Below are 27,616 nucleotides of genomic sequence, written 5' to 3'. Positions count from 1 at the left end.
GTCGTTGGACACTGAGCTAAATAGGAGGATCGGAAAAGAAGCCACAACTCTGTCCAGACTCAGCAAGAGAGTGCGGAATAACAACAAGCTGTACACTCACACCAAAATGCAAGTCTACAGAGCCTGCATCCTCAGCACCCTCCTTTATGGCAGCGAGACTTAGACCCTGTATGCCCGCCAGGAAAAGAGGCTGAACGTCTTCCACTTGAGCTGCCTCAGGCGCATCCTTGGAATATCATGGAAGGGCAGAGTGACCAACACTGCCGTCCTCGAGCAAGCTGGAATCCCAACCGTGCACACCCTCCTCAGGCAGCATCGACTCCGCTGGGTTGGCCACGTCCACAGGATGAATGATGGAAGGATTCCAAAAGACATCCTGTATGGTGAGCTAGCCTCTGGCAAAAGAACTCCCGGACGCCCCCAGTTGCGCTACAAAGATGTCTGCAAGAGAGACCTCAGAGAGGTAGACATCGAGCTGGACAACTGGGAAGAACTAGCAGAAGACCGCAGCAGATGGAGGCAGGGGTTACACAAGGGCCTTCAGAAGGGCGAGATGAAGACCAGACAGCTAGCAGAGGAGAAGCGAGCGCACAGAAAGCACACTAAGGACTTGCCAGACACCCACTACATCTGCAAGAGATGCAGCAAGGACTGTCACTCTCGTCTGGGTCTTCATAGTCACAATAGACGCTGTAAATAAAGTCCTCAATTGAAACTTTAAAGGTCGCGATCCATAGTCTATGCAGACTGAAGGATGCCTACTATACCTTTTAATTTTTGTTTAACTAACCTCATTTTTGCGTAGTTCCCCTTTCTGAAATTAATTGCCACAGTGCTGGGTTGCTGAGGTGCTTTACCCACCACAGGGATGTTAAATTTTATTACATTATGGTCACTGTTTCCAAGAGGTCCAGTTATATTTACCTCTTGGACCAGTTCCTGAACTCTACATGAGAGGGAACAGCAGATAGAAGGGCTGAATGGTCACAGGTAGACCCCCATGGGGTAAGAAGCCTTGGAACCTTCGGACCTGCTCCCTGCTAGGAACTGGGGCCAGAAGCACCAGCAGTTCTACTGCCTACCAGAAGTTGGGCATCCTTGTCAATTTCACGGCTCCATGACAAAGCTGCCTGTCTTTTGAGGGGACAGGGGACAGAAGGGCCAAGGACCAAGATGCCAGGACAGATGGACCCGGCTCCTTGGGGGTGAGTAGCCAGTGATGGCTTCCCCCCAGCAGGGAACAGAAGGGAGAATCCAGCCCCAGGTAGCTTCCTCCACTACCGGTAGGAAATAAGGAACAGATGGGGGGCAGTCTTGGAGGCCAGGAGCCTGTGTAGGAAACCCTTTCTCACTGGGCAGCAGCTCCACAGTCAGTTGCTGGAGAAGCAGTGGTCTCCCCCTTCAATGTGCCACTTCCTTCTGCTTCTCCATGTGCTGCCCACAGCACATGCCTGCTGTGCTGAGGCTGCTAGTGAGCCTACCTCCTTGCTCTGGTCCAGGACTGCCAACTCTCCCAGCTCAGATGTCATTGCAGCAAACGACATCCAGTTTGTCCAGCCTGGGAGAGCTGGCAACCCTCTGCAATCCAAGGAATCTGCCCCCCCCCCACATCCCACGCCATGGAATAGCAACTCCCACCCAGCAGCAGAGAGGGGATGCCAGACCTGAGCTGGGTACGGCACCTGCACTGGTAGGGACAACCCTGGAGGGCATGCATCGCAGACCCAAGAAGAACAATGTGGACAGGTGGCTGTAAATTGACTTCATACAGGTGTACACTAGACACATAAACTAGCATGCCCTGAGTGTGTCCGAGAGCTGAAGAAGAGTTCTGTGTCAGCTCATCTCTCTCACCTACAGATGCTGGTCCAATAAAAGATATTACATCACCCACCTAGTCAGTCAGCTATTTCAAGGAACCATTTCAGTTGAAGTGGCCCCTTAACATCCCTAACAAATAGGGAGGGGAAAGGAAGGGGGTGTGTGCTGGGGGGAAGCAGCTGGGGGAGGTGCTCAGGTGAGTTGTTAGCTAGTTATAGATAATTGTAAAAATCTGTAAATCCAACGTCTCTAGTCGATGATGTTCAGAGTCTAGCAAAGTGATAAATTGGAGGTTCCAGGCTTATCTTTTGAAGGTGTTCATAGTACAAGAACAAAGGGTATGGGCCATTAGCCAGAAAGCAGTATATAGACTCAAAGGAATAACCAGAGGAAGGATCAAACTGCAATGTCAGAAATGTTTCAGTTGCAATTGACAGTCATGGCTTCACCAACAATTATATGTAGCTGTAAAGCTACGAAATGTAACACAAATTCAAAGAATGTTTTTGATACTCTTCTGGGTTGTTATACTTTGCAAAATTAGCTGTGACTTTTTCCCCCCAACTGCTATTTTTAAAGGTACGGTGGGACTCCTGCAAGAAGGGAGAACGTACACCAGAGAGAACCAGTAAAGACACCCTTCGCAAAAAGGAAGAATACAGCTGAACAGAGCATGTACAGCTACACAAGTTTACAAAACACCTGCTCTTTATTTGCAAAGATAAAGATTTTGGTTTTCGTGCTGTTATGCAGGTGCAACACTAAGGACTATTTAGAGCGGCTCCCTTTTAATATACACCTGAGTTTTCTAGAAACGGTTGTTTCAAAAACCACGTTGCTTGTGCGTGCTTTGAGAAGGGAGAAATGTGACGCCAGCCCCTCCTCCTCCTACCTTGTCACAACGACCCCCATTTCCAGGTGAGGAGCACCCCCACCTTCCCACAGTAACACACTGGCCCTAGGGCTGGGCAGGACTAGCCAGGCGGGGTGAGCCGGCGGAGCAGCGTGACAGGCTGCACCGTGCAGCCCCCGCCCCCAGAAATCCCTCGGCAGTGAGAGCAAAAGCGCCGCCTTGGCAGAAGCCGCCGCCACTGACCCTGCTGCAGGGGGCCGAGCCGAGCCGGGCCGGCCGGAGCAGCGCGACCCCAGCATGCAGCAGGAAGCGCTCAGCTGCCGCATGAGCGGGGCCGGGGAGCCCAGCGCCCCCGGCGCGATCACCCTGGAGGACCTGGAGAGTATGGCCGAGGAGCAGAGCCCCGACGCGGCTAACCACAGCAACGGCAGCGGCCAGGAGGACGCCGAGCAGGAGCGGCTGCTCAGCTACTGGCAGAGCGTGGGCAGAGGGCACCAGGTGGACGTCCCCAGGGGTAAGAGGTGCCCGCGCGGCCACTGCAGCTGGCGAGCGCCCGACAGGCTGCCCACCGGCTGCCGCAGGGCCCCGGGGCGGGTGGTCATCAGCTTACGGTGCCAGGGGCCAGGCCGAAGGGAAGAGGCATGTAGTGCTCCAGCCCCACTTCTCCCCTTAATCCCCGGTCTTCCCTCGGCCCCCGGAGACGTGCGAGCTGGGAGCGCGGCTAGCCGCTGCCGGACACTGCTGCTCTTCCACCCTCGTCTCAGCAGAGTGGGCCCCACCTTCTAGCCAAACACTAACTGAAGGGGAGACGCTCTGTACCCGTCTCCTTCGTTCAGTGTGGGGCAGAGAACTACTGCGCCCTAGCTCGGTTAAACGGCTTAACAGTAAAAATAAACAGTTTAGGATTAGTGGGATTATGCAGGAAGCGCGCTGATGGAAGCGGTGTATTTAGTAGGAGCCTGATATTCCACGTTTACCAAAACACCTTTCCCGTTCTTTTAGCAATCTTACAACACTGACCTCCCCTTCATTTTACTTTTGTTTTTATAGACTACACAGGTGTCTCACCCACCACAAAGAAATAGAAACAGCTCTTCTGACAACTAGTGAGCAGGGCAGAGATTACAGTACTTGTCACAAGCTCATAGCCCTATTAGTCTATCTTCCCAAAACAAAAAACTGCTGTGATATAGCACTTTATTAGCTGCTGCCTTTCCGCAAGCAGACCCCTCTCTTTCATTGCCAGATACAAAGTTTTGGTTTCATAAGACTTTTATTAGCACTAGGTGAAAAATAAAGCGGTGTTTGGCATTAGACTGTTTCTACTATACCTGATCACACAACTTGCCCAAAGTTTTTTGAAACAGGGACAAGATACCTGGTATACAAGCCAAATTTTACATCTTCTAATTTGTGTTTATTGGAACATGTTTCAAAAATGTTAGACATTACCCTCCTGAACTCTCCCACTGAGTAATATTTTAATGTGAGGTTGTGGGATAGGGAAAGCTATTAAAGTTTGCTTTGTCTTAAATATTGTATAACAGAAGTTACCTTTTGACTTAAGGTCTAATTACATTCCCTGAACTAAAGTTTCAGATGGTTTGGGAAAGTTCCGCTCCCAATTCTAAGATATATAGCCTGAACCATCAAGAACAGAGCGCAATATACATGAGAGAAAACTGCATCAAAACCTTGAATAAATGAAGTCTCACATAACATTTTTGGAAAAAATGAATTTTTCTGAAATATTTGAAGTAATTATTCAGATCCTAGGAACATGATTCATTTTTAAAGCAGGACATACACTAAAGAAAAAATGGTAGAAATCCCCAAACTCTTTAGAGGAGTACTTTTTTTAAAGTGAGATCAGAGACAATGGTTACATCTACACTAGCCCCTTGTTTTTGGAAGGGGCATCATAATGAGCGAGTTAGGAAGATAATAATAAGGTGCTTTGGTTTTAGGAAGAAGGGGTTTTCAAAGTCCGGGGGTCCTTCAGAAAGGCCCCAGTCTACACAGGTAGCACATGATTCAAAAGTGGCACTGTCGAACTACATATGGCTGCCAGTATGCTAGTGAGGTGCTGCATATTCATGGCAGTGGCTCATTACCATGCCCCTTCTGAAAGGAGAGGGCTAATGCAGACGCAGCCAGTCAGAACAGGATAAGAAGATTCAATGTAGTGACCTAGTATAGGCAAAACGTGACTTCTTTATAATATCTCAAGCCTGGATGATGTGTGTGTGTGTAGGTATATTGCTGATTTGTTTTCTTTCCATGTGTGAGAAAAGTTCAGAAACCTGAAAAACTGTAGGTATTAGAATGTGTAGGATGGCTGGCTGGGAGGGGGGAATCACTTGATTAACACTTGAGCATTAAACAAAAAGAAATGCTTAAAAGGAGGATTTTCCCCAATATGTCCCCCATTTCTGCTAAAGCATGAGAAAAACCTCAGTCCATAGCTGGGATCAAGACAACAACAAAATTAGCAGAAAGCAATCTACATTTTATAGTCCTAAACATAATACACCAGTGACAAAACCCAACTTTTCCATTTCAGGCCATGTTTATGTTTCTTATCCTAAGGTTCATTCTCTTCTTTCCTGCATTATAATTAGGGATGGGCAAACCGGTTTGGGCAAACAGACAAACCCTTGCTCCTCACTTGAAACTAAAAAGGTATTATAAAGATGTACAAGCAGACACTGGTTGTGTGTATGTGACAGCTCACTACTTTGCCTTCTTTTTTGGAGACTTCCTCAGAGACACTGCTTGTAAGAAGTCAAACCAAACAGGATTTACAGTGCGTGCAGCCCAGATCCACGAGAAAATGTTGCTGTATGTGCAGTTGTACAAAGCATGTAGAACAATCAGGAACTCAAAACTTTCCAAAATGGAAAGTAAGTAGAGTCCTTCCCCATTTGAGATTCATTTGGACCAAGGTGAAGGCATGTTGATTGTGGGCAAAGGCAGCCCCCTTCACACAAAAGTAGTCAGTTTCCTAATATAAATTTTTGATTATGCAGTTTTACTAAGATTTACTAGACAATATTATGTAACATTTAGAAAACAAAGGAAATTATTTTGCAGTCACCACATTTTGTAAATACACTTTTCTATAACCTGTTTTCTAAGTCTGAGTCAAAGCTAAAAAAGGGACTCAATGGAAATTCCTGACTGAATTCTCAGCTATGCTTTTATACTATAGTAAGCCTTATGAAAGAGGAAAAAGTGACCCAAGTGAGCTTGTGTTCTGCTCCCCATAGCAAATACCACAATGCAGTTTTATTGCTACTCTATTTCAAAATATTTTAAGTTACATATTTCCATTTTACAGTGTGGGAAACTAAAGCACAGAAGGCAACTGTGTACCTTTGGGCTATGTCTTCTAAAGGAAGAAAGTGGGAAATTGCAAGACAAAGAAAGTGGACATTCACAGGGATAGCAAACCAAATTATAAAGGTCAGGAGGAGGAAGAAAAGATTAAATCAAGTTCTGAAGGCTTTTGGGAGAGCAAAGTGCTATCTATAAAACAGTTTGTCATAGAGATGAGTGCATTCAAAACAGCAGGGCTGGTGGCAGAGCCAGAAAAAATCCAAGTTTTAATTGAGATGTCCGCCCCTAAAAGTCTCTTAGATGCAACTCATCAGTATAATACAATTATGAAACAAATTCAGATCTAACCTGTCCTCAGAATACCAAAACAGAATATGTATTGGAGATTTAAACACACAAGCCTTGGCTAAAAGAATTTGTTGACTACATCCCTAGTACGGGCTCCCTGCTCCCAATTCTACAGCAGTTGACCATCCCACCTTTAGCTAGGTAGGTCTCTATGGGATGATTTTCCACTTCTGTGGAGAGGAGCAGAAACCTAAAACATTCTAGCTTTAAGGCACTTAGATCAGGAACACCCAAATGCAGCAAATACTTTAGCTCATGAAAAAGATTCATAAGATATTTTTAGGGTCTTAGATTATTTTCAAGTTTGTGACAGACCACCGGCAACTCATAATACACATCAGAGAACAAAGTAAAGTCCTGCCTTAGATGCTAAAGATTTCTCATGGATTTGAAATTAGAATGTGTAATGTAAACACCAAGCAAATCTGCAGTCGTAGGCCTTGGCAATGCTTACCTGCACTGTCAGTCTATATCAGCTATGGAAATAGAGTAGCTGAAGTCGACATACCTACTGTGGCATCTTGAGTATGGTAAGGTCAATACCAGCTACTCTTCTCATTTTGGTGGAGAACCAGCATCAATGGGAGCAAACTTGTCTATAGTAGACATGATGAATTGATGGCCAGTGGATTGATTGCTGCCGTGTCAATCCACTGCACAGTGGAGGCAAGGCCATAGTCTATACCAAAGCTTTAAAATATTGCCAACACGAAGCCTATCTTACTTTAAAATTCAGGTTTATCAATTTGAAGCAGCCAGTTCTTGAGATATGTATCATAATGTAAAAAGCATTTTGTGTGCTGCCATATTCCTACTTAGGTTAGTAAATACCAATAGAATCCTTCTCTCTTTTCTCATGTGAGGCTCACACCAAAGTATGATGAATTTTGATCAAGTGCCTGTTATGACATTCAGTATTTGGTGAATGTACATGGCAGCAAGACCCACCACAACTAGAAGTTACCAAATCTTCACGTGAACTGATTTCTAAACCAGATGTGGTCAAATATCAGGCTACTCCTGTCCTCTTTCTGGAATACCACCAAAGACTTGCTTCTTCCATAACACTCGAATGTAGTGTGAATCCTAACTATCATTTTAAAAATTTAAATAATTGAACCATCAAGATGTACATATACTTACACTGAATCACCATCTAATAGTGTAACTCATCATTCTTCAGCCCCTCTTCTCACAAAATTACTTTAGTTTATGCTCCAAAATATCTGTTAATCTATAAGGTGCCACGGGACTTCTTGTTTTTGAAGACACAGACTAATTCGGCTACCTCTCTGATATTTTACATCTTATGTCACATCTGAATGTAAGCTTAAGGGCACACGTCATATATCTCAAATGCCCCCACCACAAGTGTGGCCATTTTTTAAAAATGATATACTAGTTTTCATGTAATGTTAAAAGTAAACAGTTTGACTTGAGCAATACACATTTTACTTCAGAGCCCCATAACACAAGGTGCTTGGCAGATGTTTCAAAGACTTACCTTCAGGCTAAACATGAATTCTTGTAATGGAATTTTTTTAAAAGGCTTCTAAAGTGGGGAAATGGGGCATATAAAGAATACTTTATGCACCGTTTGCTATGGAGAGACTTCAATATATCAAAATCCTTATTCCAACTACTCAAGACAAACAACCATATTATAAGCAGCATTAACTATTCATATTATTCAGTGATTTAGTTTAAATCAATTTGCTTTAGAACATAGTTCATTATCACATCTCAAATTATATTGTATTGGACCAATTCACATTGGTGAAACAAGCTTTTGAGCTTACACAGAAGTCTTGTCATGATCTGGGAAAGGTACTCCAAGCGCGAATACTGAGACACCACTGTAAACACATCTGGTGAAGACAATATGAACTCACAGTAGAGAGCTCTCACATTAAGTTATTTCTCCTCCACAATATGCTGTAGTTATGGTCAGCTGGACAGCTCTCCTTCTGACAAAATGCTACTTATACTGGCACTTAGGTTGGTGTAATTTGTCACTCAGGAGTGAGGATTAAATCACACTCCTGAGCAATGTATGGTATAGCAGAGTAAGTCATGGCATAGACAATTGCAGTGTCATGCCTACCATAAGTAGTTAGCATCTATTCTAAGGGACTAATCAAGGTGAAGTGCCCTATTAACATTCCATTAGTCCTAAGATAAAAATGGGGAGAAGGCAGATGGATTACAGATTGTTGTAATAAAACAAATCCAGTATCTTTATTCAGACCATGATTTTGTAGGGTGTCGCAAAGTTATGAATGTAAGATCCCAGGCTTGTCTATTGAAAGTGCTGCACGGATTTCTTTTGCAGATTACAACTGATCGGTCAGATACAGAGTGTTCACTTTGCAGAAGTGTTCATCCACAAGTGATAGTTTTTTTTGTCTTATTTTCCTGCGTTGGTCATTCAAGATCATAGTGATCGTCTGGTTTGAAATGGTCCCTTAAAATACATACTAACTTTGTGTACTAAGCTATTTATTCCATCTAATATTTAGTTGCAACAGGAAGAGTTGTGATAGGCAGTAGTTTTCCCAGACCTGAAGAGCTATTAACATGAAAGCCTCTCTCTTCCCAGCACAGCTTGATCCAATTAAAGACTTCATCCACCGTATGTCTCTCATATCCTGGGACCAAAACTGCTGCAGCTATACTGCATATCAAATTGTACTTCAGCCTCAGCTGATATTAAAGCAGTATTTGATGTTTAAATTAGTTTAAACTGTAAAAGTTGTTAGTAGACATCAACATTAACCAATTAATATAACATTTTCATCAACAGAGTTCTTGTCGTTAGAACATGACATTCAAGTCACACAAACAACATAAGGGAGTGGTTTTCAACCAGTGGGCCACAAGAACTGTTCAAGTGTGCTTTGAAATTTCATCAATTTCCCCTCACTGACTCTTCACTGAGCCACTGCAGAGGGAAATTGACAAACCCGGGCCAGCTGAACTCAAGCAGCAAAGCTGCATGAGTCCCAGCTGGTGTGGGATTCATCAGTTTCACCCCTCCCCCATGCAGTGATTCTTTGCAGAGCCACCCTGAGGGGAAATGCCAACCACACAGAACCCAATTCATACTGGGAACCAGCCAAAATGCTGCCTCCCAGCCCAAATGAGCTGGTGGGGATCCCGTCCCACTCCCTCCTGTGGCTGGGGGGTGGGGGTAGCCTGCTGGAGCTGGGACACAGTTTAGATGCCACATCCTGGCTCCAACAGGCTGGCAGGGAGGGGAGACACCTTCAGTGGTTACTCATTCACCCAACATCCCTAGCATGGCATTGAGCAGATTTTGAAAACATGTCTGCTCACTGTCTAAGGTGGTGTATTCTGTGGTAGATTTGCAACATTAATGCATTTAATCCTTTTAATTTAGCTTGTTACATGCACTGATTCAAACCTCTCAGGTAAGGCAAACCATAGTAAATGTAAGCAAATGTGACATTTCTGAGCAATTGATTCAGCTGAAAAAAATGCATTTGCAACACAATTGTCTCACTGAGGTACGCTGTGTTACTGAGAAGAATGGAAACCACTGAACTAGACTTCAAGTGTCATTTCCAGTGCTTAATTCTACAAAGATCTCACTGCTCTGGCACTGGCCATTAACCTGGTGGCTGCATCTGACACAATCAAGTGGCATGAAGAGCACTACTTGGGCTGAAAGCTTTCCAGTTCTTTCAGCTGTCCTTTCTAGAGTTTGTCCCACAAAGGAAAAAGTTATATGTGGAGAGCAGCGCTTGATCATTCATCACTGCCAACTGAAGACTTGCTGGGAATATACGTTCCTCTCAAAAGAGATCTGGTTACTTCAGGTCTTTCTCTGGAGGAGAACGCCTTGCCTGGCCCTCCTGCTTTGGCTTCTTGTCGTACAGGTGGCTCATAAAAATACCTGCAGTAAGTTTTCACAGAAATGCTCCAACCTTTTAGCTAGTACCTGATGTCCCCTCTTGAGAGTTTTTGATGTTGCTGTGACTAGGAGAAACATATGCCCAAACACTTAGGCAGATTTGAACAAGCCAATGAGTGGCTACTTGCCCCAAGGAGAAAAGCTTCTGGTTATCCTGTAGCCTGTGTTGATTCTCTTCCATGATTCTTCTACAAAATATCCAGCATCACCACTCTTATCACAAGGTGCAAGAAGACCATTAGCTTGTCTATAAAAGCGGTGGATTCAGGCTTAACTGCCTAATCTGAGGAGGATAATGAAGTAGCTAAAGCCAGGTGCTTTTTAGAAAGTGTATTCTTCTTCTCACTCCATTAACGAGAAGCCAAGAGAGGGGCTTGGGCTGACAGGGGACAAGTCTGTGAGCAGGAATGGAAAACTAGGACATACGGAGCAAGGGGACTATGGACCGGCTGGAGAAGGCGATTGGGACTAAAGCAGTGTGGGAATGAATAGGAGTGCAAAGGAGAGGCAGACTGCACTGACAAAGGGCTGGGTGTTCGGGGAGAACTGTGACTGGCTAAACAAAGTGACTTGACAAGGAGCCAGGGAGGGAAGGTGGTCAGGGAAGAAACAGATTGGAGAAGAAACCCAATGAAGAGAGTCCCTGTGTGAGAGCTTTATTTATTTATTTATTTATTTTTGGGGGGTGGTGGCGTGGGAGGAGGACAGGAGAGAAGAATGGGCATGGAAGAGCAGAAGTTGGATGAAGAGCCTGGAGAGGACTCACTGTGCAAGGACACAGGGACTGGAATAAAGCTCCATTTTGATAGAAAGTGATTATTACAAAAATGACATTTTGATCATTTTAAGTATCTGCTGCACCTCTAATTAAAAATAAAATGTTATCAAAATAGGGTATGTATCTAATGATACAGTTTATGTACAACATAGATGGAAACAATAGCATTTTAAAAAGCCTTTAACATTGCAGGTTTTAAAGTAGCATGTAGACAAATCCTACTTGTTATTTAGAATGCTGAATTAGAACCTGTGGCTGTTTAAAATACATTTTCAAAAAACCTGGTCTCCAATGAAACAGAGCTGGCACATTTCATAAGTTTGGCCATTTTGTTCCTCCCTAGTTTAATTCAATGACTCCCCCATGTAAGACATCTCAGCTCTTAAGGTTAACAAACACACTTCTTTCCAGGTAAGCTGGGGTGCCCATCTATGGTATTAGATACCATACTAATATCACACTTCATTCTATGTAAGTAGCATACACAAATTCCTGAGGAGTTTGAGTGAAATCCCTCGTTTTGCTTCAGGTTTTTTTTTTTAAATCCTCTCCTACTCTCAGCAGAAGGGAAGGCATGTGTGAGGAGGCAAATATTGCATCCTTTTCTGAAGAGAGCCCAGACTGTAGCATAGTCCAGTTGCTGTGATTACAAAGGTTGTCACATATCCTGAATTGAAATATCTTGCTCATCAGCTTCACCCTGTGCTTCACAGCATCCCTGCTATCAAAAAAAAAAAGCAGTCCAGTAGCACTTTAAAGACTAACAATATAATTTATTGGGTGATGAGCTCTCGTGGGACAGACCCACTTCAGATCAAGTTGCTCTGAAGAAGTGGGTCTGTCCCACGAGAGCTCATCACCCAGTAAGTTATTTTGTTACTCTTTAAAGTGCTACTGAACTGCTTTTTTGTTTTGATAGTATATAGACTAGCACGGCTATCTCTCTGATACTCTTCAGCATCCCTGATGCTTGGGAAAAATGGTGCTTAAGATAGCTGAACTCTAACCCACTGAGGGCTTCAGAGGTTAAGACTGGGACTTTTGAATTTGATTAAATACTAAATGGATAGCCAAAAGGCTACCCAAAAAACATGCTCTCATTTATTTATTCCAGAAAAGGAAATGGACTGGTACATTTTGTGCAAGTATAGATTAATCTGCAAAGATACAGTGACAGTTACTGGAGGGGATAAAATGCTGTGGGGTCACAATGACAAGACTATTATCTAAGCATTGCTTCCAGAACAGAATTGCTACTGATGCAGTGGGAGTGTCAGCAAAGAACTGGGAAGTATAGTATGACAAGGTTGTATGGTACTTTAATTTGAAACCTTCTCTTTGTTCATCTCAGCTTTAGAGGTGCAAAGGTAAGTCAACTGACACTGCCCTTCTATAATGCAGTAAATCTTTAATTTTCAATAAAAACAAAACTAAAAAAAACTAACAAGCCCTGTAAGCAGGCCAAAGCAAAACCAGATGTACTTATACCTTATTTCTAGAGTTTCAATTCTACAATAAGAACATATGATCTCATTGCAGACATGGCACAGCCAATCCAGCAGTTGACCAGAAATAATCAACATCAGGAGAGGGAAAGTATCCCATTTACACTGATATACCGCAAAGAAAAGGTAATTCTCCCACCCCGCCCCAGTATGGTATTAATTCTGGTATTTGAAATTAGTAAATTTGATAAGTAATTTACTTGCAAGACTGATAAGGTACTGAAAAACACAAGAAAACAAGGCTCGTCCACGTGTCCAACAGTCTGTAGTAGAAGAAAGGGAGAACAATGCACACATATAATGGAAGTCAGTATGATGCATCTGATGAAGCAGGTCTTTGCCCACTAAAGCTTATGCTCCAAAATATCAGTTAGTGTATAAGGTGCCACAGGACTTCTTGTTGTTCTCGAAGATACAGACCAACATGGCTACCTCTCTGATTCTTATGCCCGGAATGAGACTCAGGTGATTCAAAACCACTTCAGTGGTAAACATCCCAAGTCTTTAACTGAACGTGTACTTCAAGGATATTTCCCCTTTCTTTACTTGTTAAAACAAAGGCTCAAAATTCTGAATATATTCCATTTTCCAAATTAAAAGCCAAAATATGTACCTTGCCAGGTATGCAAGAGATATTTTTCAAATATAGTTTTTAAAAATCAAGTCAGTGTTTTCCCAACCAATTAGTTTAAATTCAAATTAGACAGAAAAAGTTAAGGTGAGGGGAAAAAAGTATGGAGGTTTGTATGAACATTGCACAACAGCTGCTGAAAGTTTAGTGCAAGCTCAGTACATAGACGTGTTAGCTTCAAAAGTACAGTCCAAAAAGACTGACATTGAGAATGCTTTTGATTTGTCAATTTGCCATCTTGTTTAATCCATTCTTGCTTTGATTCAGAAAACATACCTCCTCTCTACTCAGAGCCTGGGTCTGTTACACTCTAGTTCTGCTTTACAGATTTCAGGAATGCACATGTAAATCTCATCTTTCTGTCTTTAAGAATGTCTCCTTAACAGCATTGCCATGTAAGACTATTTTAAATTCATTTTTAAATTTTTCCACTTCCATCTGAAAAATGTATCGCTGAGCCAGCTAATCCAGTGGTAGGGTTAACTTTTCTGTTAGTCAAACCCACTGTTTTACCAAAACACACAGGCTGTTATCAACATGAGTTTAAAAAAAAGTCTCTACAGATATTTAAATCCAGAAGGATGGAGACAGCTGATCTATATAGCAAATTCAATTAATTTCACTCTGTTTACAAATAGTCAGTACTAGTTATTGGAATTACAGCAAACTGAATACAAGCCGATTGCAGACTGTTTTTCACCAACTGAATTCACCAGTTATATCCACTACTTATTAATCATTACAAATAGCAGTGTGGTCAGGCAGAAGGAATTAAGGTAAGAGAATGTGCAGAGGACTCTGCCCTTTAGAGCGTGCTCCTGCCTAGAGGCTGGAATGTGATCCAAGATTCCTGAGCACTGCCATTCTTCTGGCATCAGCAAGTGTGAAAACGACTGGCAAGGTATTCATATGATCTTGCTATAGCGAACATCCACATAGGCTATAGCATCAGAGAGGTAGCTCTGTTAGTCTGTATCTTTGAGAACAACAAGAAGTCCTGTGGCACCTTATAGACTAACAGATACTTTGGAGCATAAGCTTTTGTGGGCAAAGACCCACTTCATCAGATGCATGAGTGGGGTGTGGGGGTTCAGAGGAGTATGTAAAGAGTGGGGTTCCAGTAAAAGGGAGGGCCAGAGCTGACAAGGTCTATTTAGCAACAAAGGGTCCTGTGGCACCTTATAGACTAACAGAAAAGTTTTGAGTATGAGCTTTCGTGAGCACAGACTCACTTCATCAGATGCTGGTCTTGGAAAGGTCTATTTAGTCAGGGTGGAAATGGCCCATTATCAGTAGTAAAGATCAAGAGAGGAGAAAAAACAAGTCAGATCGCTGGGGGGGGGGGGAGGGGGGATGTGGCCCATTGTCAGATTCTAAGGTGGAGGTGAGAACTTCCAGTGCAGAGAAACTGCTTTTGTAAGGGGCCAGCCACTCCCAGTCTCTGTTTAATCCTTGGTTTAGTGGATCAAATTTGCAAATGAATTGCAGCTCAGGATTTCTCTCTCCATTTTGTTTTTGAAATTTTTTTGTTGTAGGACTGCTAATTTTAAATCTGTTACTGAGTGTCCAGGGAGGCTGAAATGTTCTTCTACAGGTTTGCGTATGTTGCTGTTCCTGATGTCTGATTAACGTCCACTTATTCTTTTACATAGAGACTGTCCAGTGGGCCATTTCCATCCTGATTGAATAGACCTTGTCAGCTCTGGCCCTCCTTTTTACTAGGACCCAACTCTTTAAATACTCCTCTGAACCCCCACACCCCACTCATGCATCTGATGAAGTGGGTCTTTGCCCACGAAAGCTTATGTTTCAAAATATCTGTTAGTCTATAAGGTGCCATAGGCTATAGCAGTAGCGTATCATCCTCCTCTATCAATTACTCCATCTCAAGTGGCAGGGGTCTCCGCAGGGAATCTAAAGTTTCCATGCCTACTGAACCACAAGATTGGCATCAATAGGATGCCACACGAGATTGATTTTTTTCCCCCAGTTTGCTTTTCTAAAACCTCAAGAAATTAATGTTGTTGTTGCTGTGTTGGTCTCAGGACAGAAAGAAAAGGTGGGTAAGGTAATACCTTACTGGACCAAATTCTGCTGGTGAGAGTACTTGCCTAATTTTGGTCCTGTAAAAAGATACTCCCTCACCCACGTTGTCTCCAGGAAATTACATGTACATAAAACTACATTAAAAGAACATGAAGTTTGCTAAGTCAAGCGCTAACAACATAGTAAGTGCCACAATTAAGGGTACCCACTCATGCAACCTTCCTTTGGTCTCCTTACGCCTATTACCGTGCAACCATTAATTACACAATAATTGGATGGATATGGAAACTTCCCAATGCATTGTCAGGAAATCTCACTGAATAAAGTTTAAATAAATGAATGAGGCTTACTGGTTACCATTAACCTGTAGGGTGTGGAGTAGACCCCCTCACAGTGGGCCTGGGGAAAAGTGTGTGCTAGGGAGGCCACAGAGAGGGGCTGCTCCAGCCCAGCTGGGGTGGCCCCACCCTGTGGCACACTTGGGGTTGTTAGAGCAGCCCAGCCTGCAACTCTTATATGCCAGGTGGCTGTGGATGGGGACTCTCCAGCCACACTGATGTACACCCAACCTGCCATGGGCCAGAGCAACCCTCCTTCCCAGTGGTAGGCCGGAAGGTGGCACAGCCTCCCCAGCCACTGCTCCCCCCCCCCATTTAATCAGTTAACTGGTTAAACAGTGTTTATGTAATCTGTTAATCAATGAAAAGGCATTTTACATCCCTTTCTCTATAATGGTTTTGACTTATGAACAAAAAATGCTATTCAAGAACTGTATGGTAACTTCTAACTAGTCATAGCGGGGCAGGGCGGGGCGGGGGGGGAGCAGGAAGAGCAGACACTGGCCTTTTAGGCAGACTGACTTGCAGGGGATATGACAATATAGATTAGGAGGGAATGAGAAACGGTTCCCACCCAGGAGAGATGACGGTTGGAACCTGGAACTCTAAGCGGGTTCCCTGAAAGGATCAAGGAGAGGAAATACAAGTGCAGTTGTGTCTTATTTTCCTCTACAGGACCTGTGCCTCATTCTCTGGAGTTGATGGAATGTACTCTGGGGGATAAATCAAGGCTGTGTAGGGTGGGGTCTTCTACAATTTGTCTTCAAGTAACCAAAAGCAGAAGGTGATAATTAAGGCAATCATTCTATAGCACCCTGGTCTCATTTGTTGCAGAAATTAGGCATGTAGTCAGCAAGGCAGCGAATTGCAGTTAACCTAGCTGAATGCTGCCCAGGAGAACGAAATTCTATTCCTACCTCTGCCCCAGGTTTTCATGTGATGCAAGGAATGTCATTTAAAACAAATTTCTCAGCAGCCTGGTATATGAGTGTTGCCGATGTTTACTGATTGTGTTCAACATTTCTGGGTGCCCAACTTGAGGCATTATGATACGAACTGAATAAATACTGAACACACTCAGCTGCAATTGGAACTGTGCTTTGAACATAGTGAATGCTATAAAAAAGTGAGTGAACTGAAAAAAAAAGTCATGCTGTTGGGCTCTTGAATTAATCATGTAAAAATCAGTGAATATTTCTGACCTGTATCTGACTTCATCTCCCCTTTGGTAAAAACGGGATAATAATGTCTCCAACTCAGAAGAATATTGCAAAGATTAATTACGGTTTGTAAAGCACTCAGACATTGCAATGATTAATTCTATAGAAAAGCTCAGGAGAAAATTAATACAGTCTTTAGAACTGGGTTGGAATAGCATGGTGTTAAGACATAAGGCAATACTTGCAAAAACAAGGATAAAACAATTTGTATACTCATTAAAGCTACATTTACACTAGAGAGCTTGGTCAACAAAATGCCATGTTTGTTGACAAAACCTGGAGCAGCCACACTAAAAATGCATTCTGTCTACAGTAAATAGACAGAACTTGGCACTTTTGGGGGAGAGGCCCAGGGCTGCTGACAAGAGGCAAAAACACCTCTCTCACTATAATCCATTGATTAAGAAAAAAAGCCATGTGTGCACTCCCAGGAGCCCTCAATGAGCCGTGTGTGTTGTACTTCCAGTCGGCTGTTCCGTTGAGAGAACGGCTGGGCAGTCCAGCTGCTCTGTTGACAGAGCAGATCGCTTTTTCAATCTGCTTTGCTGTGCGTCTGCAATCCGTCAACAGAAGTTTTGTCGGAAAATATCTTCCAACAATGCCTATTGACAGATGGCTGTAGTGTGGACATAGCTTGAGTACTGCCCACGTGGTGCTCTGAAAGAGGCAAAGGGCCTGTGGAAAAGCAGTGCGTCTCCTGTAATTAGACCCAGCCATGCTCCTTCATCTTAAGGGAGCTAAATTAAGGTTGTTAAGAGCATTTGTCATGCTGGTATTGCTATACATTTCAGCGCTTGACTTTGCAAACTCAATGTTCTTTTAACATAGTTTGTAATTTAGTATTGCAAACTCACTGAACGACAAGTCACCATACGTTATATTAACTTGTCACTACTTTCCACATAAATCTGTTTTTGATCAAGTTACCCATAGCCCTTTTCAATGTAATCACTGATAGCAATTAGACTTGATGCAAAACATAAAAAAAAGTCTTCAGATAGCCCTGCTCAGTTTTTAAGTCTCAAAAAAATTCTGGCGCTTACCAGTGTAATAGTCTTGACAAAAGTGGCTAGCACATAACTCTCTCTCAGAAGACAATGCTTATTACATAAGGTTATGTTTGAGCTACCTGCCAAGTGAACTAAATATTTAACAACTGAAAAGCAAAAAAGGAAAAAAAAAGTTTTCCCCATTCTCCTGCTCAGATATTAGTCAGTAAACAGAGTAACTTAAAATTTACTGCTTTTTTGGTTTGATATATTAGTCAGAATAGGAGAGAACCTTGAAAGGTCATCAAGTACAATCCCTTGCATTCCAGGCAGCACTAAGCACCTTGTAAACCAAACGTGGGGAACCTTTTTTGAGCCACTGACCAATGGGAAAAAAAAAAAAAAAGTCAGTTGGGGGCCCACACACAAATGAGAAGCCCCCCCCAAAAAAATCCTCACTGACCTGGGCCCCAAGTGAGAAAGAAGGGGAAGAAAAATTAGATGTGACCCCCAACTGAGAATCATGGATACAAAAACACAACAGTGCCCTCACGCCTCTCAAGGGACGGGAGGTAGGTGTGTGTGTGTGGGGGGGTGGGGGGGGATGAAAACAGGTGCTGAAGTTTGAAACTGCTCTTAAATATCTCCAGTGCAGATTCTACAGCCTCCCTAGACAATCACCCTGACAGGAAGTTTTTCTTAACACCCATCCTAAATCTCCTTTGCTGCAATTTGAAGCCCATTACTTCTTGTCCCAATATCACAGGTTAACAACAACATTTTTCAGCCTCCTTCTTGTAACAAGCTTTTATGGCCCCTTAGTCTTCTTTTTTCTAGACTGAACAAATCTAATTGTTTCAATCTTCTCTTGGTTGGTACGCTTTGTAGGCCTGTAATTTTTTTCCTCTGTTCTCTGGATCGTCTCTAATTTGTCCATATTTTTTGAAATATGGCACTCAGAACTGGACAGAATTCTCCAGCTGAGGCCTAATCAGCACAGAGTATAGTGGAGCAATTATCTCTCATGTCTTACTGACAACTCTCCTGTTAATACATCCCAAAATGATGATCGACCCATTTAGCTTGAGATCCACTATGACCCTTTGATCTCTTTCTGCAGTACTTCCTAGGCATCATTTCCTATTTTATACACATGACATTGACTGATCATTCTTAAGTGGAATACTTTGCATTTGTCCCTATTGAATTTCATCCTCTCCACCTCAGACCATTGCCAGGTTGTTCATTTGGAATTACAATCCTATCCTCCAACACACTTACAACCCTCTCCAGCATGGTATCATCCGTAAACTTTACAAGTGTAGTTTTTAGGCTATTATCTAAACTTATGACAATATTGAAAAAACAGGTCCTGAAACTGATCCCTGCAGAATCCCACCTTATGTGCTCTTCCCCTATGACTGTGAACTATTTATATTTACTTTCTGGGAACAGTTTTACAACCAGTTATGCACCCACCTGATAGTAGCCCAGTCTAGGTTGTGTTTATCAGAAGGCCATGCAAGACTTTATTAAATTCTAGATACCACATCTACTGCTTTTTCCTTATCCATGAGGCTTGTTATCATATACAAGACAGCAATTAGGTTGCTTTGACATGATTTGTTCTTTACAAATCATGCCAATCAATTAGTTGATTACCTTTCAAAACAGGCAAAGAATTTGACTTACTCATCTTAAACAATGAAAAGTACGTTATCCATTCCCAAAGCTTAACATCAAACAAATATATCAATTCATTGTCTGATTTTTTTTTGTCCGCAGTTTGGGGAAGTGCTTTACGAGAAGCGCCAGTATGGAAAAGCCAAATGGGCTTGTATTAAAATGCAAGAAGAACAGTATGAACAGAGCATATGTCTGGGATTCATGAAGCTTATGAAATATATCTGTGAACAAAACTCTTCAGGTAACTACAGATACTAGTTTTGAAATAGAAGATCTACTATTTATGCTCCAGCCTCTCTCCTCAATTCTAGTTTGATTTGCACCAACCAACAAGTTCCAAATACACAATACTTTACAGCAGATATAGTTCCCTGTGGCAGGTTTTTTGTATGGCATATAAAAACCAAGACACTCCCCCCACCCAAAAAAAAAAAATCCTTAAGTGTCTCATTGCACCAACATTTCAAAAGCATAAAGTGACTGATCTCAAGCTTTCACTTCCCATTGTGCTTTCTCACTTTCAAGTTTTGATGGGCTCAGATTTGTGATTTTTTTTCTTTCACCAAGTATACAATCAGCTCTAACCAAATAAGTCATTTTGAACAGCTGCATGGATATTGGTAGTTCAAATATTTCTAAACAGAATACTACTGAAAAAATCTTGGAGTCAGTTTGCACAGCAAAAGACCATTAGATCATCTATTTTCTAATCTGATCTCTGATATAATACAGATTATTAACTTTACCCAAGTACCCTCATACTGATTGAAATATGTTTTAGCCAACACCAGCTATCTTCCTCGTCCTGGAATATATCCAGTCTTGGTTAGGAAATGTAGTTCAATGATTAACCACCCTTGCTCTTAAAAGTTGGTCTCTAATTTCCAATACAGTTCCAATCTGGTTTCAGCTTCCATACATTCAGTCTTGTGCCTTTTTCTGATACATTGCTAAGCTCTTTAGTACATAGTGTTTCTCCCTCAAAATAGAGTCACTGCCAGTTTTTCCAACTTCCTTTCTAAAATGTGGACACCAGAAATAGACAAAATGGCCCAGTATCAATTTCATCAGTACCCATATACAGGGGTAATATCACCTTCCTATTAATTCCGTTTATTCATCCAATGATTGCATTTGTCCCTTTTTGCCACAATGTCCTATTAGAAGCGCATATTGACTTGTCTGTCTGTTATAAGCCCTAAATCTTTTTTTCCCGAGTTAGCACTTTCCAGGATACAGTCCCTCATTTGGTACATATGGGCCTGCATTACCAGATGTGTAACTCTGCATTTGGCTGTGTTAAAATGCAAAATAAATTATCAGTGGCATGTGTGTAATAAATATAATCTGTTAGAGTAGTAAACCTAAAGAGACAAGCGGTCAGTGTTAAAGCAGTCTTTGTGGTCTTATCTATGCATGAAGTTATTCCTGTGCTACTCCATGTATTGAGGCTCCTATTCTGCAATAAAAATGCTCCTATTTAAAATCCAAGTGGATTAAGTGAATTCGGATAAAGGTACTCCAATTCCAGAAGACCATCCACATAAGGAGTTAATAATTAATGTGCTTAAATTCACACACAATTACTGTGTGATTAACTTGCATGTACAGACAAGCCTGTCTTTGCCAAACATCACTACATCCAGACCAGCAGTTCCCAACCTTTTCCAGACAGGAACCCATTCTGACAATTCAGGAAGACTTGGTGACCCAAGGCAATTCCAAAACGGGGCGGGGAAGGGGAGGCAGAGCCATAACCAGCTATGTTTGCACCCAAGACAAGAATATAGAATTGTGCCTCCTCATGCTTATATATTCACACAGTTATTTCATAGAAAAGGAGAAATAAAACAACACCACTACATTTACTAGAGCTAGTCAAAGCTGTGATGTTGGACAGACACATCCCCAAACTGCTCCCCTTGGCTTAAACCCCACAATCAGGGACCAGGGGAGTCACACTCAGGGGCTGAAGGAGGCTAGAGCAGTGACACTCAGGGGCTTAGGAGTCACCCAGGGGCTGGAGGGGGTTAGGGGAGGCACAGGGACCCCCCCACTCCTGGAAGCTGGCTAGGGCATGGAGCTCCAGCTGGCAGCGCCAGCCGCCCAAGTGTGGGGAATCTCCACCCCACAGCTGTAAGGCATCTGGGGCACAGAGCCCCAACCAGCAGTGCCAGCCATGGGAACCCTGGTGGTACAGGGGAAACCCCCAACCGCTACAGCTGGAAGCCGCCTAGGGCATGGAACCCTGGCAGCAGCACCAACCGTGGGAACCTTGGCCAAATCCGGGACAGGAACCCCCGACCCCCATGGCTGGAAGCCAGCTGGGGCAGAGCCAGCCACAGGAATCCCAGCCAGGACCAAGTGAGGCAACCCGCATGGCTGGAAAGCGGCTGGGGAAGAGCCCTGCCTGCAGTTCGAGCTGCAGGAACCCTACTGGGGGTTTGGGGGTCCCCACCTCCTGCAGAGGCTGGAAGCCAGGAAGCTGATCAACTCTGCCCTCCCACCCAGCCTCAGACCCAGGCCCTAGCCCCCACCTTACCTGAGCTGGGCACTACTCCTCAGGTATGCAGTTTTGTGCCCTGCAGCTGAAATGGTTCTCACTGTAATTGACTGGCTTAATTGCCTGATGGCTGTTAATCCAATTAAGAAGTTGAGAACCACTTCAGGAGTCTGAATGGCTTCTGAAGATCCACATGTGGAGCCACCCAGCCCAGCCCACAACCCTCTTGAAATGTAATCGTGACCCATGTTTGAGTCCCAGCCCATAGGTTGGGAAAGGAAACCCTGATCTAGAGAGAGAAAGACTCTCAGAACACTTCATTAATTCCAAGGCACAGCAGAAAGTTAACAGTTGTCTCCAGCCAAAAGCACCTAAAGCCACCATTTCTTTAACCTACTGAATTCCATTGTTATAGAAGCTTCCCCACCTACGGTACTTTATCTGTGCTTAGCTTAAGAATGTTAATTTTTCAGCTTCATATATATTGAGTGAAAAAGGTCTGTTGTGTTCTCTAAAGTGATGCTCATGTATTTTTCTTCAGGATTGTATTTGGGGATGACTGTACCCATTGTGACAATAGTGCATACTAACGAGTCTCACTCAGAGATTACACGTTCAGTGACAGTTGCATACTACCTGCCTGAACACCTGCAGAATCAGCCACCTCAGCCTTACGATTCTGATATAGTTATTGAAGAGTGGCCTCCTACTGTTGTTTATACTAGGTAAGAAACATATTCATGGTTCTAGTAAGGCTGTAAGCAGTACAGGTCTTTTCCTATCACTTAAAATAGCTTTTAGAACAGGGGGTCAATAACCTTTCAGAGGCAGTGTACCAAAATTTGACATTTTGACTTCTATGTGCTGTCCAACTGTCGGTGACTTTTTTAAAGTTACTAAGTCTTATTTACAACAGCTTCATTACTAAATTAATATGTTCAACTTTACCATGGGGGTGTGTTGCATTAGCTGGTCTTTTGTTAATCCACAAGTGGCTTTGAGCAAGCTGCCCGCTGCATGGAGGAGGAGGGGCAAAGCTGACCTCCCACCTCACATGCCACTGGAAATCGGCTGGTGTGCCACTGTTGGCGCCTGTGCCAGAGGTTGCTGACCCGTTTTAGAACTTGTCATAACCTAATACATTGAAAATCAAAATTTGCGTTATCTTTATAAAATAGTACTTGTTTCAAAACAAGAGGCAAAAATCAACTCAGGACCTAACTCTTATATAGAGTGGACAGGGATTACAGAAGTATTTAACTTTTTGAAGTAAATCAGTTACAGTTCTACTTGTATTCTTTTTTACATAAAGAAATGGAACGACTAGGGCAACCAGGAACATTATACCTAACCCAACATTTACAATTTGTTAAGTAAAATATTCTTAAAATACATACATTCAGAAGTGTCATTGAGAGTCACCATAGAATCACTGGGAAGAGAAAATCTTCCAGTTTTAGAGAGGACTACAGGAAATACAAGTATAGACTATAATTAACAATTGATTGTTGCAGGAGCTTCAGAGGGGTCATCAATGAAGACTCTATAATGAGAGAAATAAACTTCTTGGCAGAACTTCTGGAGAGTCCTGAGCTATGTTTGCAGAATATATTTATTGTTGCAGGATATACCAATCCAGCTGCTGCAAATCGACACAATGAAATATGGTTCCTGCAAAGACCATAGCCTCTCACTTTGGATACCTAGCGTTGTTCAAATTCAGTTAGTACACAATGGCACACAAATTGGCAAATAAATCATGCGAGGATAGCTAATAGCTTTATAAAGTCTTTGTGATAAATTATATGCAAATTTTAATCATTTTCCTAAACTACATACTGCAGTTTATCAAGTTCGCATGGCAGTCAAATCCAAGTTAGTTACTGAGGGATCTGTGTTAATATCTGAAACTATACTGCCAATATTGAAAGTCTTTTACACAATTTTAGATACCTCAGTTTTACAGCTTATCCATATTTCATTGAGATTTATAGTACTTTCAAATTGTTTGATGTAATCTTTGTAAGCTAGGTAAATTCACGTCACAAAGGTATAGTTCATAAGTTCAAGTTCTTGTGTCAAAAACCCCTAATTTATTCTTCGATTTTTCAAATATTTGCACATAAAACATTCCCCACCCCCCCACCTATAGCATCTCTAAGTTACCCTAAATATTTAGCATGAGATTTTCAAAAGTGCTCAGTGTTGGCCTAACTCTCCTTCTGTGGAAGGCAATAGTAAGAAGTTGAGAACAGAGTTTGGTCAATGCTGAATGCTTTCAAAAACCCCCGCCCTTGAGTACAAGTGTTCCCCACTCTTTTCAAAGAGCTATTTAACCAAATTATGTTATCTTTGGAATATGGGGTCTAGGATGTGAACAGCATTACTCATTCAAAATTTTGTTAGTGAATAGTTCACATTTTCTGCTGTTTTCTTAAACTCACTACCACACACCTATGTATGACTGAATACAGTATTCAAGACAGAGAGCACGAGACACATATAGTTCAAGTGTTCTGAATACTGAGTAACATGAACTTTTAAAACTAGAGCTTTGCCTAGATATTCAGAATATAGCAATCAAGGCAAATTAATTGGCATCACAGAAACTTGATTGATAAGTCTCATGACTGAAAAACTGATATGGGGTATAGCTTGGAAGGGTAGGACAGGAGTAGCAAAAAACAAAGTAGGTCCTGAAGGAGGTGGGAGACAGCAGTTAAAGATAAAATGGGGGAGAAAGTATTTGTAACATCAAGGTAGTGGTCAGCTACAAATCACCAGAGAGAAAGGAAGTGGAAGAGAAATTTCTAGAACAGACAAAAATGTGAAAAATACAAGAGCAGCTAGTAATGGGGCACTACCTACCTACATAGCTGTTGGAAAAGTAATATAGTAAAGCACAGTCCTTGGAATGTATTGGGATCAAGTTGAAATTTCAAAAAGGGTAGGAAGTAGCTGGGGATAGGCACTTTGGATCAGATTTCAAATGACTGGGAGGAGTTAGTACAAAATCTGAGAGTCAAAGGCAATTTCATTGAAAGTGATCAAGGAAATGACAGATTGTTCGGAAAGGAGGGAGGGCAGCACAATAAAGACACTATGCTTCAAACAAGCAGAGACTACCTAAAAGCTCTGAGTTTGTAAAAGTCCCATGGGAAGAAAAATCCAAATGGTAAAGGAGGTTCAGGAAATGAGTTTCTCAAGGACACAATATTGAAGGCGGAAGAAACTATCCCAAAGTGAAGGAAAGATAGGAAGAAAATTAAGAGGCCAATATGGCTCCATTGAAAGCTCTTTCAAGAATGTGAACATCAAAAAGGAATCCCACAGAAGGCGGAAAAACTGATAGCTAGGGATCAGTACAAAAAGAATAGCACAGACATTTGAAGACAAAGATCAATAAGGCAAAAGCACAAGTCAGTGATGCTCAGCAAGGGATATAAAAAGGCAGTAAGAAGAAGTTCTGTAGCTATATTAGGCGCAAGAAAAAATAAATGAAGGCACAGGCTCTCTACTAATAACTGATATCACCAAGACTGACGTGTTTAATATCTGGATTGTTTCAGTCTTCAAGAAGGTGGCCAATAGTGACCAGATACTCAAATATGATTAATACTGACAATAAGGAAGAAGAAACACAAGCCTAAACAGGGAAAGAACAGGTTCAACAATATTTTGATCAATTAAATGTATTCAAATTGGCAGGAGTTGATGAAATTCATTTCAAGCTTCTTAAACTAGGTTAAGCAATCTTTACACAATTCAAAATTATCTTTGAGATCTTCTGTAGGATGGGTGAGGTCTCATAGAACTGGAGAAAGGCCAATGTAATACCTGTCTTTAAAAAGGCAACAAGCAGGACATGAGGAATTCTATACCAATCAGTCTAACATTAATACTTGAAAGATACTGAAACAAATTCCTAAGCAATGAGTTTGTAAGCACTTGCTGGATGATAGGTTATAAAGAATAACCAGCATAGATTTGTCAAGAGCAAATCATGCCAAATCAACCAAACTTCACTCTAACAGGGATATTGTTCTAATAAATAGAAGGGAAGATCCCATATATCTTGATTTTAGTTAGACTTTTGACAGAGTTCCACATGACATTCTCCAATATAAACTAAGAAAAATGTGGTCTAAATCAATTTACTAGAAGGTGAATTTACAACTGATTGAAAGGCCATATTCAAAGTAGTTGTCAATGGTTTGCTGTCCAAAAAGATGGTGCAGCCTTATCTAGTTGAGTCCTGCAAGGGTCACTTCTGGATCTCCTGCTATTTAATATTTTCAGTAATGATCACAATGATGAAGTGGAGAGACTTCTTTAAAAAAAAATGCATAGGTGACTCTTACGAGGGGCTGCACACATTCTGGAGGAAAGAATTAGAATGCAAAACAACAGTGAGACATTGACGATTTGGTCTGAATTCAACACAGTGGAATGAAGACAAGTACAGCGTACTTCACTTTGGAAGGAAAAAATCTAATGCAGTTAGGAAGTGGGAAATAACTGGCTAGGTGACACTACTTTGAGAAGGAACAGAGTTCTAGTGGAACACAAATTTTATACAAGCAAACAATGGGACTTTGATGCAAGAATGCTAACATTCTGGAATGCATTAACAGGCCTTCCATAAGCAAGTTTTCTTTTTTTTTTTTTTTTTTTTTTTTAGGGGGGGAGGGGGAAGAGGGGTACAGGTCCCACTCTGCTAGATGCTAGAGAGGCCTCAAGTGGAGCAGTGAGTCCAATTCTGAACACCACAAGTCAGGAAAGATGTGGACAATTTGGAAAATCCAGAACACAGCAAAAAAAAAAAAAAAAAAAAAAGGTTTAAAAATCTTATCTATGAGAAAAGGTTAAAAATTTGGCACAGTTAAGACAATTAAGGGAGGACCAGATATCAGTTGTCAAATAGATTAAGGGCCATTAGAGAGGCAGGTGACCAATTTTTCTTTATATCCAGTGAAGGCAGGAAAAGTAATAATGGCCTAAATCTGCAGCAAGGGAGATTTAGGTTACAAAGTAGGAAAACTATAAGGCTAGTTAAACTCTGGAACTGGCTCCCCAGGGAGGTTGTAGAATCCCCAGACTTGAGGTTTTAATACACGTTGGACAAAAACCTGTCAGAGACGGCCATGGTTTACCTTGGCATTTGACTTGATAACACCCTAAACCCTGTCCAGCTCTACACTGTTCTGTTAGCTAGTATGTGGACTAATTCTGAAACCCAGTCAGAAACTGATCACATTATAACTGAAAAAATATTCACAAGAAAAATGTCTAGTGATAGCTATAAGCAATATTTATTAGCTATTTTAAAAGAATGTTCAGAGAAGTTTTCAGATAGTGAATAAAGTTAACATCTGAATCAGGCATCTAAATATTACAGAATTATACTGTCCAGGAAAAGAGAAATTTGACAAAATAGGATGGAAAAAAAATATACCTGAAAACTTTGTATTCAGCATCTTTTAACAGTGGAGGGCTTCCCCCCACCCCCAAAAAAAATGCTTTATTATACTAAAACACTTTGGTTAATTTAACAGTTGATTTCACAACTGTAAAAGCTAACCATTCCTGTCACACAAATATTTAGCCAACACCATGACAATGGCA

At 41.9% G+C, this 27,616-nt stretch overlaps 2 protein-coding genes across 3 annotated transcripts in view; one reads left to right on the top strand and one right to left on the bottom strand.

Annotated features, from left to right (window-relative positions):
* FANCM (FA complementation group M) overlaps positions 1-27,616 on the bottom strand; it is a 166,802-nt gene that overhangs the window by 120,874 nt on the left and 18,312 nt on the right. The window lies entirely within an intron of this gene.
* Positions 2,911-26,653, top strand: LOC142015089 (heme-binding protein 2-like). The gene is made up of 5 exons (XM_074998503.1): positions 2,911-3,188; positions 12,613-12,704; positions 19,588-19,729; positions 22,533-22,716; positions 23,506-26,653. Exons 1-5 carry the CDS (start codon positions 2,972-2,974, stop codon positions 23,675-23,677), a joined length of 807 nt encoding a protein of 268 aa, XP_074854604.1. The 5' UTR covers positions 2,911-2,971; the 3' UTR covers positions 23,678-26,653.

Source organism: Carettochelys insculpta, chromosome 6 (genome assembly GCF_033958435.1).
Source record: "Carettochelys insculpta isolate YL-2023 chromosome 6, ASM3395843v1, whole genome shotgun sequence".
NCBI classification, from domain to species: Eukaryota; Metazoa; Chordata; order Testudines; family Carettochelyidae; genus Carettochelys; species Carettochelys insculpta.
Note: the sequence above shows the minus strand (reverse complement) of the source record. Positions and strands in the feature narration are given on the sequence as shown.